This window comes from Lacerta agilis, chromosome 1 (assembly GCF_009819535.1).
Source record: "Lacerta agilis isolate rLacAgi1 chromosome 1, rLacAgi1.pri, whole genome shotgun sequence".
Lineage (NCBI taxonomy): Eukaryota > Metazoa > Chordata > Lepidosauria > Squamata > Lacertidae > Lacerta > Lacerta agilis.
This window is the reverse complement of record NC_046312.1, coordinates 34138522-34154873: the sequence shown is the minus strand read 5'-3', so window position 1 is coordinate 34154873 and position 16352 is coordinate 34138522. Positions and strand designations below refer to the sequence as shown.

At 37.9% G+C, this 16352-nt stretch overlaps 1 protein-coding gene across 2 annotated transcripts in view; it reads left to right on the top strand.

Annotated features, from left to right (window-relative positions):
* Positions 1-15313, top strand: part of SCFD1 (sec1 family domain containing 1) — a 45266-nt gene extending 29953 nt beyond the window's left edge. For both annotated transcript variants that reach the window (XM_033144258.1, XM_033144249.1), the window contains 11 exons: positions 360-456; positions 1832-1902; positions 4213-4292; positions 5095-5157; positions 5979-6054; positions 7208-7261; positions 9003-9055; positions 9965-9998; positions 12720-12785; positions 13498-13566; positions 15091-15313. In XM_033144258.1, the coding sequence (XP_033000149.1) occupies positions 360-456; positions 1832-1902; positions 4213-4292; positions 5095-5157; positions 5979-6054; positions 7208-7261; positions 9003-9055; positions 9965-9998; positions 12720-12785; positions 13498-13566; positions 15091-15114 (687 nt within the window). In that variant the 3' untranslated portion in view covers positions 15115-15313. The remainder of the gene's footprint in view (positions 1-359; positions 457-1831; positions 1903-4212; positions 4293-5094; positions 5158-5978; positions 6055-7207; positions 7262-9002; positions 9056-9964; positions 9999-12719; positions 12786-13497; positions 13567-15090) is intronic.
* Positions 15314-16352: the final 1039 nt, after the last annotated feature.

The following is a 16352-nucleotide window of genomic DNA, read 5'->3' as shown; positions in this document are numbered from 1 at the left end:
CTGTTGTATGCTGCTTTGAGTTTCATGAAAGAAAGGTGGCATATAAATGTTATATAAATACAGGTCTTAACGGGTTTGAATGCTACTTTCTCACTTCTGATCATGGGAAGAAGAGAATGACCAAAATAACATATTGTGTGGTTATTTGAATGTTGACTCCCCTTATTCAGACTTTTTCCCCCCACGGTGGGAAGGAGTGTACAAATATGATTCTGAGACCTGCTTCCAAACTCTAATCATAGGTTATCCCAGGTTGAGGAAAATCACCATATGAACAGTTTCATATATTAAAAGTAGCTAATCAAATCTACTGCAGTAGTGATATCCTAACAACCAGTTTGTTTTTATTTAATTTAAAGACACGGAAACTTGATTTGTATTTTGAATATGAAGAAAAAATCATGAGCAAGTCCACCTTGGATAAATCACTTTTGGACATGATTTCTGATCCTGATGGTAAGTTTAAAAAAAATTAATTTACTATAAAGTTTGTTTCTGTTAATAACATTCTGAGGATTGTTGCCATATAAGCAAGCTCATGCTGTTAGAAAGACTTTCTGCCTGGGAACTTGAAAAGCCACTGCCGGTTGGATAGCATATCATACACAATATCATATCACTGTATGATATTGTTTGCTATGTTAATTCTTTAAATGTCTTACCTTTTAAAATTTGGCCAGTCTTCTGAAGTTTGCACATTCAGCATGCAAACTAAAGTCAAAGGGTAGGCCTCAGGAACTCCTGGTCCAGTTGGCTGCATCAGCAGCTAGAGGATGCTAGCCAGGGCTGTAAAGAACACCCAGCTAGCTCAGCATCTTAGCCCCAGGAACAAAGCATCACACCAAGGTAACAGGCAAATTTGGCTGCCGGGTGAGAAGGCTAGGGCACACTACTTAGCCCTCCTTTATGAACTAACAAATTCTAAGCTCCCTAGAAAACTAATTCAATAGGCTACAAAAACAGATAGGTTGAAAGACAACAGGGATGGGGGATATCCAGTGTATTGTACAGAATGCCACACATATGAGTATCTGCCTGCTGGACAGAAGTCGTGGGTGTGTCCTCGGTGCAATGAGCTCCTGGCCCTCAGGCAACAAGTACCTTCCCTTGAGGCCAAGTAGGCTGACTTGAAACAACTGGTGGAAAAGTCCTTCAGAGATGTGATAGCTGTGTCACACTCCCAGTATCTGAAGAAGTGTGCATGCACACGAAAGCTCATACCAGGAACAAACTCAGTTGGTCTCTAAGGTGCTACTAGAAAGAATTTTCGATTTTGTTTTTCCCAGTGATAGCTTTGTCTTGACAAATCCTCCTCCTCTGATGGCAATGTCCCATACTTCAGGCTTAATATCATGCTTCATGAGTACTGTTTTTATTTTTTATTATAATTTTAATTGGTTTTCTAATAATTTTATACATATTTAACATAACAATTTCAAACATTAAAATACAAGGTTCTTTTGAACTTTCGGATCTCCTTCCCTCCCTCCATGGATTCCATGTTTAAGTTTAAATTTTCTGCATCTTTTACCATTACCCATCTGTTATATAACCATAATTATCATGAATAATTCCACATTACAAGTGTCATTACATCCCTGCAAATATTTTAACTGTTTTAACTGTAATATTTTTACAGTACTCTTTTTTTTAAGGGCTGCTTATTTAGTTGTATATAAAACTTTTGTTGTGTGTTACTAAACTTAGTTCACTTCATTGAAACAATTCAAAGTTTTACTTCCTGCCTATGATATTGTATACCGAATTGCTTTTAATTACACAGATGATTATTAAGAGAGAGAAAATTAATTCAGAACTTTTATTTCCTCAGCGGGAACTGCAGAGGACAAGATGCGACTGTTTCTTATATATTACATAAGTTGTGTACAGTGTCCTTCTGAGGTATGGATTTTTTATGAAACAGTCACACAATTTCATCAGGAATCCTTTCCAATTTAATGTTTTGCTCTTACTTGTTAGTATGCTGTGGCACTGGCTGTAGACAGAGCATAGAAAATGCAGGCCTGAGTCAGGTTGACAGACACCTGTTCTTCTGGAGTTTAAAAGTAGGAGATTTACAAGCAATCTGCTATTTTCACTCCAGAACTATGTGCAAGCATTGTTTCACCACTTGCCTCTCTGGGCACAAAGAAACAGAGCAACTTCAGTGTGTTAAGTGCAAAATTCTTGTCCATAGATGCCCTGTCCTGAAAAGTAAAGGTAGGCAACGTTGAGGATCTCAATAAAGTGTTTTTAGATCACTAAGAAAAAACGCTATAAAAGTTAACTGCTTGGCAATGCAGTCCTAAACATGTTTACTCATATGGTCTTTCTAGCTTCCTCAGCTGCCACACTTGAAGCTAAATTCTGAAATGTTGCCAAATATTTGGTCACAACTAACCAAATTTGTGAGGAGCTTTGGTGTGTTTTCTTGAAATAAAGAAATACATATTTGGCAGTGACAGGAAATTGGAAGCATTTATTGTATTTTTTAATAATTCTAGATCGCTTCCTATAAATATATTATCAAGACAGTTTAAAGAGCTTAAAATGCAGTAAGTCAATTAGCATAATTAGTATTTGAGGTGACTGAAGATAATCTGTATGAAAAATACAGATTATTTTTCTATTTCCACATGGCTAAGGAGTCTCTGGATTTGCATTTGTCATGAAACATACCCTGTAATACAGCAAGGGAAGTGTAGCTTTTTTAATGCTAGCCTTTCTAAAGTGTATTTCATAAGGGCTGAGTGACACACGGAGTGATATCAGGTGCTTCAGCCTGCAGGTGGAGAATCCTTACTTGAATGCTTCCTCGTGCTAAAAAAAAATATTCTGCACAACGAAGAGTAGCGTGTAGGACTCTTGTCTTTTATGCTAACTTGGATCTTATTTAATATGCATTTTTTATTTTAAATTTGAAAGTGCAGTCAGTTTGCATACAAGTCATTGAAGCATCAGACTCCTCAAACAACTGATTGCTTGATTAGCCTGGGAGGAGATCTAAGGGGGCAAGTAAAATAGATGAAATTTTGCTGTATCCTGCAAGGTATGGGGAACTTTTTACTGGAAATGCAAACAAGTCTCGCTTCTTAACCTGTTTTATGAACATTGGACTTCATTGCAGGTCTGCTGTATGCTCTGCTATCTCAGCACAGCCCTCCAACCTGCAATAGGGGTCTAATGCCACTAGACAACGCTGCAGAAATGTTGTAAAGCACTCAGAACCTGACCTGTGGTATTCAATCTGAGCTACGTTGCAGAACTTAATAAACCATTCTCTCTGAACTTCTTATGATTTTTTCCCTACAGTGTAGATATCTCCCATCTACATGGGTGCTGCTGCTTTGGCTACATAATGGCAGGGAGTCACCCCTGAAATTTTAAAGCAGAGTACAGAGAGTACCATGTATTGATTTTTCATGTAATGAGTCATGGAATATATTTTTAAAAACTTAACATTGGCTTAAGTTTCTCAAAGATTGTAAGGTGACAATATGATAGTGGCCCAGTTCATATGTCACTTTTAAGCCATAGTTAAGAAGCTTAACCATAGGTTCAAGTGATGTGTAAAAGAAGGCAATGGTTGCTTTTGTTCGTTTATTTCAGGGGTGGCCAACTTCCTAGAGACTGCGATCTACTCACAGAGTTAAAAACTGGCAGTGATCTACCCTCAAAATTGTTGAGCTTTTTTTTAGGAAGGAAAGTCCTGTTTTGGGGGGTTCAGGTAAAAGTTATTGAGCTTCTTTAGGGAGGAGGAAAGCGACATTGAGCTTTTTTTAGGAAGGAAAGCCCTGGTTTTTGGGGGGTTCCAGTCATTTTAGGGGTGCAAGGCAAAGATGTTGAGGTTTTTTAGGGGAGCCAAAGTTTTTTAGCTTCTTTGGAGGGAGCCACTGATCTACCGGTGATCTACCACAGACGTCCAGTGATCTACTGATAGATCACAATCTACCTGTTCGACATGCCTGATTTATTTCAACACCCTTCTTAATTTGCAGTTTCATAGCAATCGTGCATGATTTGTTCTGAATGAAATGTTAATATGTATGCATATATCCAGTGCTTTTTGTATTCATGATTGTTTAGAAGATAATGAGGATTTTCTATGTCCTGAAGTAAAAGTGTTAGATTTATTATTAGCAAATAATGATGGCAGTTTACTGCTAAATTTAGAAGACATGTAACACATCTCAAATCTCCTGTTTATTCTAGGCAGATCTGGAACAATACAAAAAAGCATTGACAGATGCAGGGTGTAATCTTAGTCCCTTAAACTACATTAAACAATGGAAGTAAGTTATTTTTGTTTTCATAAAGCAATGAAATTATATATTGCAAAAACTTAAGAGAGACCTAGAGTTGCAAGATAATGTCTACTGTCTGGCTACTGGGCACTTCATCCTGCCCCTCTTTCCCTTCAAAGAATTCAACAAAAAGTGCATTAGATACTACCATGCACACTAAAAACTTCTTCTGCTTAAAAATGTAGTGCCCCAGATTCTCACAATTGTGGAGTAGCAGTCAGATTCAGCATCTGCAGTCATACTTTGTTCAGTAGCCTAATCACATCCCTAGGGGAGAAGTGTCTTCGTAGCGGTAACAGAAATTTTAAAGTATTAAAATATAACATTTCCAAACCAAACTGGCCAAAGACTTTTATAGGTTCAGGATGATAGCCAGTGTAATAGATAAGATTATAACAATTCTTTCTGAAAAATACACCCCCCCTTTTAAGCTATTCCCTCCTGTCCCCTTTGACCCCTTTGACTTTGAACATGTATTGCAATTGTTTGTTCTGCTTTGAACACAGAATTTTCTCTATAATACTTTCAAAATGGTTTATTTTTGTGAATTGTGAAGCTGAAGTATTTGGGAGGTAGTAAAGTAAGAGACAGGTGTTATTTGTAGTATGTGCTTATTAATTGTTAGTCATGTTGCCTTTCTGATGTAAAGTAAAGAGCAGTTCCATCCTCAAATGACTAGAAAGGCTAGATTTTCAAACTTGATGCTTCTTTCATGGTATAATTGGTAGATTTAGTAGTGTTCTGATGAAAATGAATTAAGTGTGTATATATTAACTTACTTATTTCACAGAGCGTTTGCCAAGATGGCTTCAGCTCCAACTACCTATGGAAACAGTGCAGCCAAGTCTCTGGGGTAAGTTTCAAAGTACATTTTGTTACTGCTACTTGAAAAGCCTTTCATTTTTACTGGGAACAAGTAGAGTGCTGCCTCTGATCGCTTCTGCCTGTGAGGTTTAACTTATCTTAGGTTATTTATTTATTTATTTATTTTATTTACTGCCCTGCGCTTTCAGTTCCAAAGGACTCCCAAAGTGGTTTACTATTAGAACAACAACGAGTGAAACAAAATTCAACAAATATTATGTAGTAATGAAATTGTATATGTAAAAGCAACAGAAAAATAAACTCAAAAGCAGATTTGTAGTTGTAGTAGTAGTAGTAGTAGTAGTAATGAATTGGTATGCAGAAGCTTTGCTGAAGATTCAGGATTTCACTGCTTGGCAGTTTCCCACCAGCAACCCTTGCTCTACTCTCTAGAGGCTGTTTTAATACAGAGCTTCCCAAGCATTACATTGGTTAAAGTAAATGCAAAATTTCTTTTCCATGCAAAAAAAAGAAAAAAGCAGCTAATAGTCTGATTGTGTATATCCTAAGTGAATAGAAGAAAAGTGTGATAAAATATTTCACATGCAGGTTTTTCCCAATTAATTTTCTTTTTTTAAAAAATTCAGTTAAACAAAATAAAAAATGAACAAAGAAACAAAAGGTGCATTAAAAAATAAACAATATTCAGATAAATCTGAAACAGAACAAAAGGTAGTGGTGGAAGTTTTTCATATCTTTGATGCTTAATTTCTGTTTCTTACCTTCATATGGTATAGTTCACCATAATTATTATTTTTTTTAACACCTGAAGCGCACAAAATCATGCTCGATGTGCTCTTTGTGTTTTAGCCTTTTCTCACGTGTCATGAATACAGGATCCCAGTTTGTGATGGAAGGAGTCAAGAATTTTGTGCTAAAGCAACAGGTGTGTTTAACAATGTAGATTCTGTATATTCTAGTATTTGAAACCAATGATATTTCACAGTATAACTACGGTAGATAAGCATGGGTTAGATTTCTTGGACTGCCAACAAGAAACTTTAAAGGACAGGCAAATTGTGTTTCTTAAGTTGCATGCAAGTGGAGGATAGGGGTGCCTGGCGTGCTCTGGTCCATGGGTTCACGAAGAGTCGGACACGACTGAACGACTGAACAACAACAACAAAGTTGCATGCAACTCTTTGGCATTCAGTAGTTCATATGGGAAACCTAGAATTTTTAAGAAATTGATAAGCGATACAATTAAAAGAATAATCTACTACAGTTCCAGAATATTTCCAGAATAGTAGTACTACCTACTATTCTATCTCCTCTTTCTTGACTGTTTCTTGAGGAAAGAGGGTAGCAGGTGAGTTAGCACCCAGTGAGAGCTTTGAAAGGAAGAACAAACAAACAGGTGCTTTAAGACAAGCTGCAGGCTAACTGATAAAAGCTGTTTTTCCTAATATTGAGGCTCAAAGTTCAGTGGCTACTAACTTTGGCACAGTTCTGTCAGTCTTAATATCCAGACCACCTGTGTGCTGTTCCACTTGGTATGTCCAATGCTATTCCATCAGGGTGAAGGGTGGGTAATGACCAAATAAATAAATAATTGCAATATCTGAATCGCCTCTTTTTTATTTCTTTTTTACCCTGGGAACAAACACACAGATAGTGTGTGTTTATTATAGTATGGCAGAAGCATATACAGTCATGCCTCAGGTTGCGAACGCTGCGGGTTATGCGTTTTCGGGTTACGCTCCGTGCCGAACCCAGAAATTCCGGAACGAGTTGCTTCCGGGTTTCGGTGCATGCACAGAAGTGCTAAATCGCGCTTTGCGCATGTGCAGAAGCACCGAATTGCGACCCACACATGCACAGACGCGGTGCTGCAGGTTGAGGATGCGCCTCCCGCACGGATCGCGTTCGCAACCCGAGCGTCCGCTGCATAGCAGACCAACTGTATTCCTTTTCAAATGAGGAAGGGCTCCAATAGCAATGTGAAAAGTGATCCAATTGCGTCTGTGCCTGTTTCTTTCGTAAGCTACATTGAGCAACAATTACTGCAATTTACTTGAATTAAGTACTCTCTTCTATAGAATCTTCCTGTCACCCGCATTTTAGACAACCTTATGGAGATGAAATCCAATCCTGTAAGTACAGCAAACAAACTTGCACATTAGACTTTTTTATATATATAAAGTCCCTTTACCCCGGCCTTTGAAACCTGAGGTGTGTTTTCCAGATCTACCCTATGCCTGTGACTGTAATTTGTTTTAACTGCTTTTAATACTGAATTGTAAATTGTTGTAACCCACTCTGGGTCCTGCTAGTAAAGGGTGTGCAATAAATTTAATAATTTTTAAAAATACTGATATACACAATTTTGATGCCATAAACTACTACTAATTTTAAAATTATAGGAAGAAATTGTGTTTCATATCATATCTGTAAATCTGCATGCACCACTTTACAGTTTAACAGAATGATGAGGCTGACCAAAACATAGAAGTTCAACAAGTATTTCAATATCATCTCATAACCTTTCCTTATTTGTGTGAGTGTAGATGTACACATGCGGGACGCAGGTGGTGCTGTGGCTTAAAACACAGAGCCTAGGACTTGCCAATCAGAAGGTCGGCGGTTTGAATCCCCGCGATGGAGTGAGCTCCCGTTGCTCAGTGCCTGCTCCTGCAACCTAGCAGTTCAAAAGCGTGTCAAAGTGCAAATAGATAAATAGGTACCGCTCTGGCAGGAAGTTAAACGGCGTTTCCGTGCGCTGCTCTGGTTCGTCCGAAGCGACTTAGTCATGCGGGCCACGTGACCCGAAAGCTGTATGCCGGCTCCCTCGGCCAGTAAAGTGAGATGAGCGCCACAACCTCAGAGTCGTCTGCGACGGAACCTAACAGTCTGGCATCCCTTTACCTTTACCTTTAGATATACACACAAATATGCCATCAAGGTGGTAAATGCCATAGGAAAACCAACATCCATGAGGTTGTATCATGAAAAACAGCTCCCAAACACAACTGAGGGCACATATATTTTGGTGGCCTAAGAGATGAATCTCTATGAGATAATTCCATTCAGAAGTTTTTTTACATTGGTATGCACAATAATAAACTAATTTCCTGAAAATTGTTGTGGATTCATTTGGGGGGAGTTTTTTTTTTTTAATTCTACAGATATAATGTGGAAAATATAGCCTAGTGAGAGTTATTTCTTGTTCAGCCTCCTTGATAAAAGTAACTGCGAAAGTAGAGACAGAAAAACTGATGCCATTTGCCAATAAAAATATTGAGTGTCTGTGAGGGAGGAAAAAATCCTTCATATCATAATAATATCAACAGTAAAAAAAATTGTAATGCCTCACGTTTTCTATAAACAAACTTACTTTGCTTTAATAGTACTAGTAAATCATGTGCTGAAATAAATTTGACAGGTGCATCATTTCAACATTCATTGCCGTTACATTATTGAAAAGAAAGCAGGCAATCTTGGTTACTATGTGAAAAAAACATACTGTTGGGGGACCTAGTGTGAGATCTAAAACTAGTGACATCTTTAGATTAATATATTGCTTCACAGCTAGAACATATTACACAAATAGTATACATGTATTTTGAAAAGTTTGGGAGTTGTGAATTTTCCATGAGCCACCTCTTCTCCCCATCCATCCACCCACCAGCTGGTGGCAGCTAGCATAGGTATTTTACCAATGTGGCTGAATGAATACTGGTGGCAGCTAGCATACATGTTAGTTTGTTTTTATGTGACTGTATGAATACTTCCAGATTTGTAAGTTGGGAAATGGATTAATAGAAGCCACAGTAGTCAAACTTGTGGGACTGAACGTAGCAGTAAATTGTTACAAAGATTTCTCTTGTTAAATAGGAAACAGATGACTACAGGTATTTTGACCCTAAGATGTTGCGAGGCAGTGACAGGTGAGTTTACCATGCAATTTTAGTAAGTGTGATGCCTGCCGTTTGAAATATAGTTAATGTGCAGTCTATGTAACATTAAATAAAAGAGTAAAGAAACCATTCTCTTATCTGGAGCCTCCTGTACACATGCCAAAATCTGCACTTGGCCCAAGATTTTGAGAGTTCACAAAGAGGAGAAAAAGAGGAAGTCCTCTTGTCTGAACAGAACTCCACTACATCTCATGTGTTTGGGGATGTGCTTTTCTAACGTTTAAGTTAAATGTTTAGGTGACCGAGTGCCATTCTCAATATCAACCATCTTGGGCCCTAATATCAGCAGAGGAGGCCCTGTTAGTGGACCCACTACTAAGGGTTCCCTGGTTGGCAGTGACCAATGACAGGGCCTTTTACATTCCCTCATTTGTGGAATGCCCTCCCTAATAAGATGTGTCCGTCTTCCTCACTATGAACTTTTAGGAGAAATTTTAAAACAATTCCTGTTAATCCAAGCATTTGATGGCTGAAAGTTCTGTTCCTGACAACCCTGAAATGGTTAGTTTGAGAATATGCGATTGATTTTAGGAGCTTTAAACTTTTTTTAGAAGCTTGAACAGTGGCAATTTCTGCCTTGTGAACCACTAAAGGTCAACTGAAGCTCTCTAGAGCAGCAGGTTCTCTAATTGCATTGTCACCAAAGAGTAAGCCCTTACCTAAATGCCCCAATCCTAAACCTGGCAAGGTTGAGGAGAGTTTCAAAGCAGGAGAAGGAACACAGTCCCACTTAGAGGAATATTAATACCCAGTCACAAACACTTTTTAGGTAAGACCAACGCTCCTGTTTTATAGTTCAAGGTGTTTATGAATATTGAATGCTTGATGTTTAAAAGTTAACTGAGCTTTCGATAAAAGTTATTTATTTATTTATTTCAGCTCAGTTCCAAGAAACAAAAATCCATTTCAGGAGGTAAGAACAGATTGTACTTCTCCAAATCAGTGGTATGAACATTTGCTTTAAATGTAATAGATGTTGGTCACTCCTTAGAGAAAATTGGATCCCATTATATGAAATCATTAGTTTGATTACAGTTTTGTTAAATGATATCCAAGAGAGATTGTAAGCTCCTTTCATCTTCAAAGAGTCAAGTAAGCATAAGATAATCCTTTCCAACATTCTTAACACCCTGGCCTTAAACACATTTACTTAAGATATTAGGAGAAATTAATTGTAAAGAAATGTGTTTAGGTTCTTGGTAGATGAGCAATTTAAAATGTAAAATGTCACTTCTAAGGAGCAATGTAAAGTATAACTTCAAAAAAAAAAATTCACCATTCTGCTGAAAATAGGTACACACTAAAAATACACATTCTGCACTATTTTTCTCTCTCCTAACTTTGACCCAGTCCCAAGCGTAATAGCCCTGTGCAGACAATAATATTGCACAAGGGAGATACCAGTATTTGGTTTTAATGTTGGAGGATCAATGAAAGGTCCTGGTCTGGTCATTCACTTCTCTGTGTTGGGGAAAAGAGCTGTGAGCAAACTTAGAGTCTCTTCCCAGTCTTTCCCAGGTACAATATTGGAGTTGAAGGTCATGTTTGAACAGTAACTGGTTTTCCTCTATAGAGAATTACACATGAAGGAAAGCACTTGAAACACACTGTATTGGAATGCAAAATTCAGAAGTAGTTCTCAAACAGAAGACTGGGTTTCTGACTTCTGCTTATACATCTTTCCTGCAAAATCCCTCTCTTTACAGGGAAATAGTATATCGCAGTTCCTAAGAACAAAAAACAGTTTTGACTTCTCTGATCATATTTTGTAATAGAATGTGGAATTGGTTAAGCTTAAATATGTTGATATACAGCTCCAATGTTATGGTCAAACAGAATGAAGTTAATTGAATATTACATCTGCTGTGCGCCTTCACTTCCAGAAGTGTGGGCTTGAGGACAAGGCCTTCTGTGTTGTGGTGCCAAGGTTATGGAATGCCCCTTTCCAGGGGAGCCCTGCCAGGCTTCTTCTCTGCTCTTCTTCCAGCAGGCAGTAAAATTACAGTGTTTTGAAATGTTATCTAATGTTAATTTTGATTTATTGATTAGTTTTTTTAAATTGTTTATGGTGGTTATCATTTTTTAGATAAAGTTTACTATTTTGATGTTGATTGGTGTCAAGTATTTCCCTGAAATAGAAAAGCAGACTGCAAATATTTAAGAAATAAATGTGATTCAATACTTTCCTGTTAAATGACTATTTTGTCATGAAACTGCTGTTTTAAATTAGAATTGGATCAAATATAAATAGTTCAATGCTCTTAATTGCAAAAATAAAATATCTGAACCCTATGGCAAAATAAATTGTTGTGTGGATAATTAGTTGCCTTTGGCAAAATACACGAGGCACAATCTGTCGTTGTGTGGAGACCCTTAGAAACTTATCCTGCCAAATAAAATCTACTCTAGAGGGTCCTCCAGCCCTTCAGAGCAGATTTGACGGCATGAAGGAGACTACAAAGAAAGGAAGACAGGTAGGTGAAGTCCCGTTGTGCAAGTGGAAGTCCGTTCTCTTCATGGGTGGACAGCATCGGATGAGGCCCGTGATTTATATGTTTGTATATTTATCTATTTTTAATGTGATGCTGCATTTCCACTATAAAAAGTCCCGTAAGGCGTAAATCAAAACACATTCTGTCCTGAGATAAATATTATGAGGGGGAATATATTAATACCTTAAATAAATTAAAAAGTAATTAAAATCACAATAATAAATAGCATCTGTGGTAGTAACTTAACTCAATAAAAATAAGTGAATGTTTGAACTGACGTTTTGTTACTAAATGGACATTTTTTGCTTTGGAGAACTAAAAGAAAATTTGACTGTTTATCCACAGTAAGCATACATTTTCTAGAACAGAAGTGGCTAATCTTACATTGTATTAAGGGTGACATTGACCCCAAAATTTTGAAGAGGCCAGGGATTCTTCTGTCTTTATAAAACACACACACACATTAATGCTGTTAATAAAAGATTCTCTGAACTGGAGGGGGAGGTTTAGGTGATAGAAGCTACACCACCTCCAAAGCCCTGCTGGCTCACTCCAGCAAAAGAAGAGGAGGGGTTCCCCCCCTTATTTCTCACTGTTGGTGTTGCTTTTTAAACCCTTCCTATTAAAGCCAATGAAAGGGAACTTAACTGCACTGCTTCAGGCTGGCATAGTCAATGGACCAAATCCAGGGGACTGTCCACAGGAGCAAAGCAGTTTAAGATTTAACAGATTCAAGACCAGTCCCGGATTGAGCTCTACTTCCAGCAGTATATCTACATCCACAGAGCTTTTCCATGGGCATACCAAGGTCTCCATGGCAGGTGGATCATTGAGTTAGTGGATCCACATTTGTGCCCCATCTTGCCCTCCCCAAAAGGATTTGGCAGGGTTATAGGATTGCTGTACCCATATTCATATTCTGAGATGCAATCTAAAGGTTTGTAGAGCTGAAAAGTTCTATTTCTACCATCACAAACCGAATACCTTCGTTGCTTTGCTTTTTGATGCCCTGAAATTCATCCAAATAACAAAAATTCAACCGTTTTAAAAATATGCTGAATTTGTATCTTCTTTCTGCAGTAAGCTTGGCATGCAGCAGTAGCTATAGAAGATTATTTGTTTTGTTTGTTTTTGCATTGTAGGCAATTGTGTTTGTAGTTGGAGGAGGCAATTACATTGAATACCAAAACCTTATTGATTACGTAAAGGTATGTTACCACATTATGAGTGTCTTTTATGATTATATCTCTTCTTGCATTTTTTTTACATGCCTCTCTGGGGTACACATGTGGACTTCCTTTTTCATTTTAATCACAAGTATAGACATGTACACAGATATATGTGCACAAAGCTTCCCCCTCCATTGAAGTAAATGGGAAGGTAGCAGCACACGCATGAAATTAATACATCAGGTCATTTATATAATAGTAACGTCAGTGATTTATTTCTTCAGTTTCTTCAACTTTTCACCACAAACAATCATGTTTCCTTGTGGTATGTTTAAAACATAAGTGAGGGTTGAAATGCAGATTCAAAAATTTAGATTTTGAATTGGCTTTATGGTTTTATTTATATTGTTCATTTTTAAAAAATGCTTTGAAAATGTTTTTAACAGAAAAACATGCTAAATAGGGAATCTCCGTATAGGGAAGTTTTTTATGTTTGAGGTCTTACTGTGTTTTAATTTGTTGGAAGCCACCCAAAGTGGCTGGGGCAACCCAATCAGATGGGCGGCATATAAATAAATTGTTGTTCTGGTTGTTAATTGCTTATATAAAACAATGGGGGGGGGGAACTGAGCTCTTCCTGCTAACACTGCAGTTCTTTAAAAAAAAAACCTCTGTTCTCTGAAGTTGTAGAATTGCTTTCTTAATAAAAAATTGAGCAATGTTTTGATGAAATCTCTGTTGTCTCACATAGGGCAAGCAAGGTAAACATGTCTTATATGGCTGCAGTGAACTCTTTAATGCTGCACAGTTTTTAAAACAGGTAAGAATTTAAATGATAATGCAGTTATCATTTTAAAATATAATGCACAAGTCAACTAAAAGTTTTATTCAACAAGTATTTTTATTTGTAGTATTCATCGTAAACCCAGGAAAGGCCCATCAAGTTTGTTAGTTCATTGCGCTTGGCAAGATGTTCACTGATCACAGAATTGCTATAGAGGAAACAAGAGCTGGCAGGGAGGGAGAAGGGGCAGAATACAAACTGGCGCGCACACTTCACAACTCTCTGAGGCATGTTTTTATTAATGTGGGGCAATTTGTCAGCTAGGTTGAAAACGGTGTGCAAGTCTCTCAGATGTTGGTTTGCGCGCACCAGCACTGACCAGTGAATTTGCAAAGTCTTTTCCAACCTATTGGCATGTTTCCCAAGTGAACCAGAAACTCGATGTAAAACAAGCCTCTCAAATTTGCTTCTACTTACCCTGCTGCTACTTGTTTCCTCAACAGCAGCCTGCTCATCCAGTGTGAAGGGAGGGCGGTGTGAAGTAGAGCACCTTAGAAAAACCAGGAGCAAGTAAAAGTGGTGACCCTATTAAAGTGATCTTCCCTCCACTATGTAGCAGTGCTAAAATAACTTCCTCTCCTAATGGTCAGAAGGTTTAACTGCTTAGCTTATTTAGCGTTGCTGGTCATACTTCCCCCTTCCAGATGCTTTGTGCATATTAAATCTTTTTATAGTAATATTAGAGCAAAGTAATATCTGAGTATTAAGTTTTTTATCTTTTAAACCACGCTGGGATCTTTGGAAGAAGGGTGGTATATAAATTTAATTGATGATGATGATGATGATGATTACATAACAAGTACCCATAATGGAGTTCTTCTGCAAAGACATGAGAGCATGATTCACTCCTTCTATACTGTGCTAGGTGTTTATTTTGGGGTTTCCCCCCTGTGAGCCTTTTGTCTGTGGGCACACAGTACCGTACAAGCAGATGAATCCCTGTAGGACTTAAAATAAATTGATTTGCCTTCATCCCCTGGAAATCTTGGAAATGGAAGATCTGCCCCAGGCAACTTGTCTAAGTGGAGAGATGGAGTATGATGTGGATATGACACACATCCAGGTCTCCCATTCAGACAGTTGTGCTGTCTCTTGTCATGCTCAAGAGAGAAGGGCAAGTAAGATTCTCTTAAATCCATACACAAGACTGTGCACCCACAGGGAAGAATCATTCCTTAACTAAAAATATTGCTTTGTTTCAGGAGTGGGGAATCTATGGTCCTCCAAACATTGCTGTATAACTCCTATCATCCCTGACTATTGGACATCCTGTCTAAGGATGAGAGTCCAGCAGCATCTGCAGAGCCACAGATTCCTCAACCCTGCTCTATTTTATAAAACATTATTGAGAAAATAAATTGTTTTGAGTCTGAAAATATTGTCTACTTTGTTTCTCTTTAGTAATACATTAGTACACAATATTTGGATGAAGTCAGTTTTCACCTTATAAACTGGAGTATAATGGGTAATCTAATGTTTTTCTTATCTTTTTATATTTAGCTTTCCCAGCTTGGACAGAAATAGGAAAAGATTATCTGGCCTTTTGACAAAATGTGAAGAAAAGATCATGGCAACATGTAACATCTTAACCTGTGCATAGTATTTAAACCTCAACTGATCCCTTAAACTGATCATTTTTATTAAAGGATATTCTGTACTTCTATATATATAAGACATACTACATGCAGAATGATATCAAATAAACCACAACACTTGGATTCTGCCTGCTGTGATATTCAATTTGTTTATACGTTGTTAGATTCAAGTGATAATTTATCGGTAGGCTATTGCATCTGGAATGTAATTTGTACTAATATTTCTCATTTAATTTGTTGGAATAAATTAAGCTCAGATCCCTCCTAAGGAACATGTTCTATTTTAGCTCAGCTGTGTAATTTTATCTAGCTGTGAAGGCATTCAATTGTGTGTGCATAGATTATTAATCTTTCATCTTTCATCTTTCTTGTACAAGGTGGCTTTTCAGTTCTTCTCTTACCTTCAAAAGCCTTTGATATGGGAAACACTTCATTTTGCCTGGGGTCGGGGGGGGGGGGGGACTTTTGTACCAGCCTAATGAGTCTTGAGAGATCTGCAGTCACCGCTGTACTCTGTGAACATTTACCAGTCCTATATTCTATAACTTATGAGTTATTGATGATGCCCCACACACATAGTTCCACAGGTGCAATGGGACTGCCATTTCTTCTTCTACAGCTATCTGTCCCCAAAATCTGCTCCAAACAGTCCTGCAGCACTCTGAAACTGAATTTGAAGGTGTGCAGGGGCTGGCGGGAACAGTAGAGGAAGTTCATTTGCACACACAGAAGTCCATTGCACCATTCGAGTGTTAGTTGCAGGCCCAGTCTCAGTGTTGCGCCCCCCCCCCCTCGGTCAGTGTCTACATGTAATATATGGTTAATAACTCGCACAGACAACGAGATCTGGATTAAAAATGACCACAACTTTATTGATTACAGATGTAGGTGGAATTTATCCAAGTGCTTAGGTTTTAACACAGATTTAAGGGCTCTGCAGCCTTGAAAATGGCAGGCTGGGAAGGGGGGACAAATAGCAACCCACCACTAAAAACTCTTTGGACAAGAAGTAACTACTCTTTGCCTCCCCACCAACCATTTTGCTGATGGGTGGGAAATAAACTGGGATTTTAATCCAAGACCCAGATTCGGGAGAATTCTAATCCCAAATTACCAAACTGATTTCCAGACCAGAACACCACAACCTGCAGCATCTCCAATTGCAAT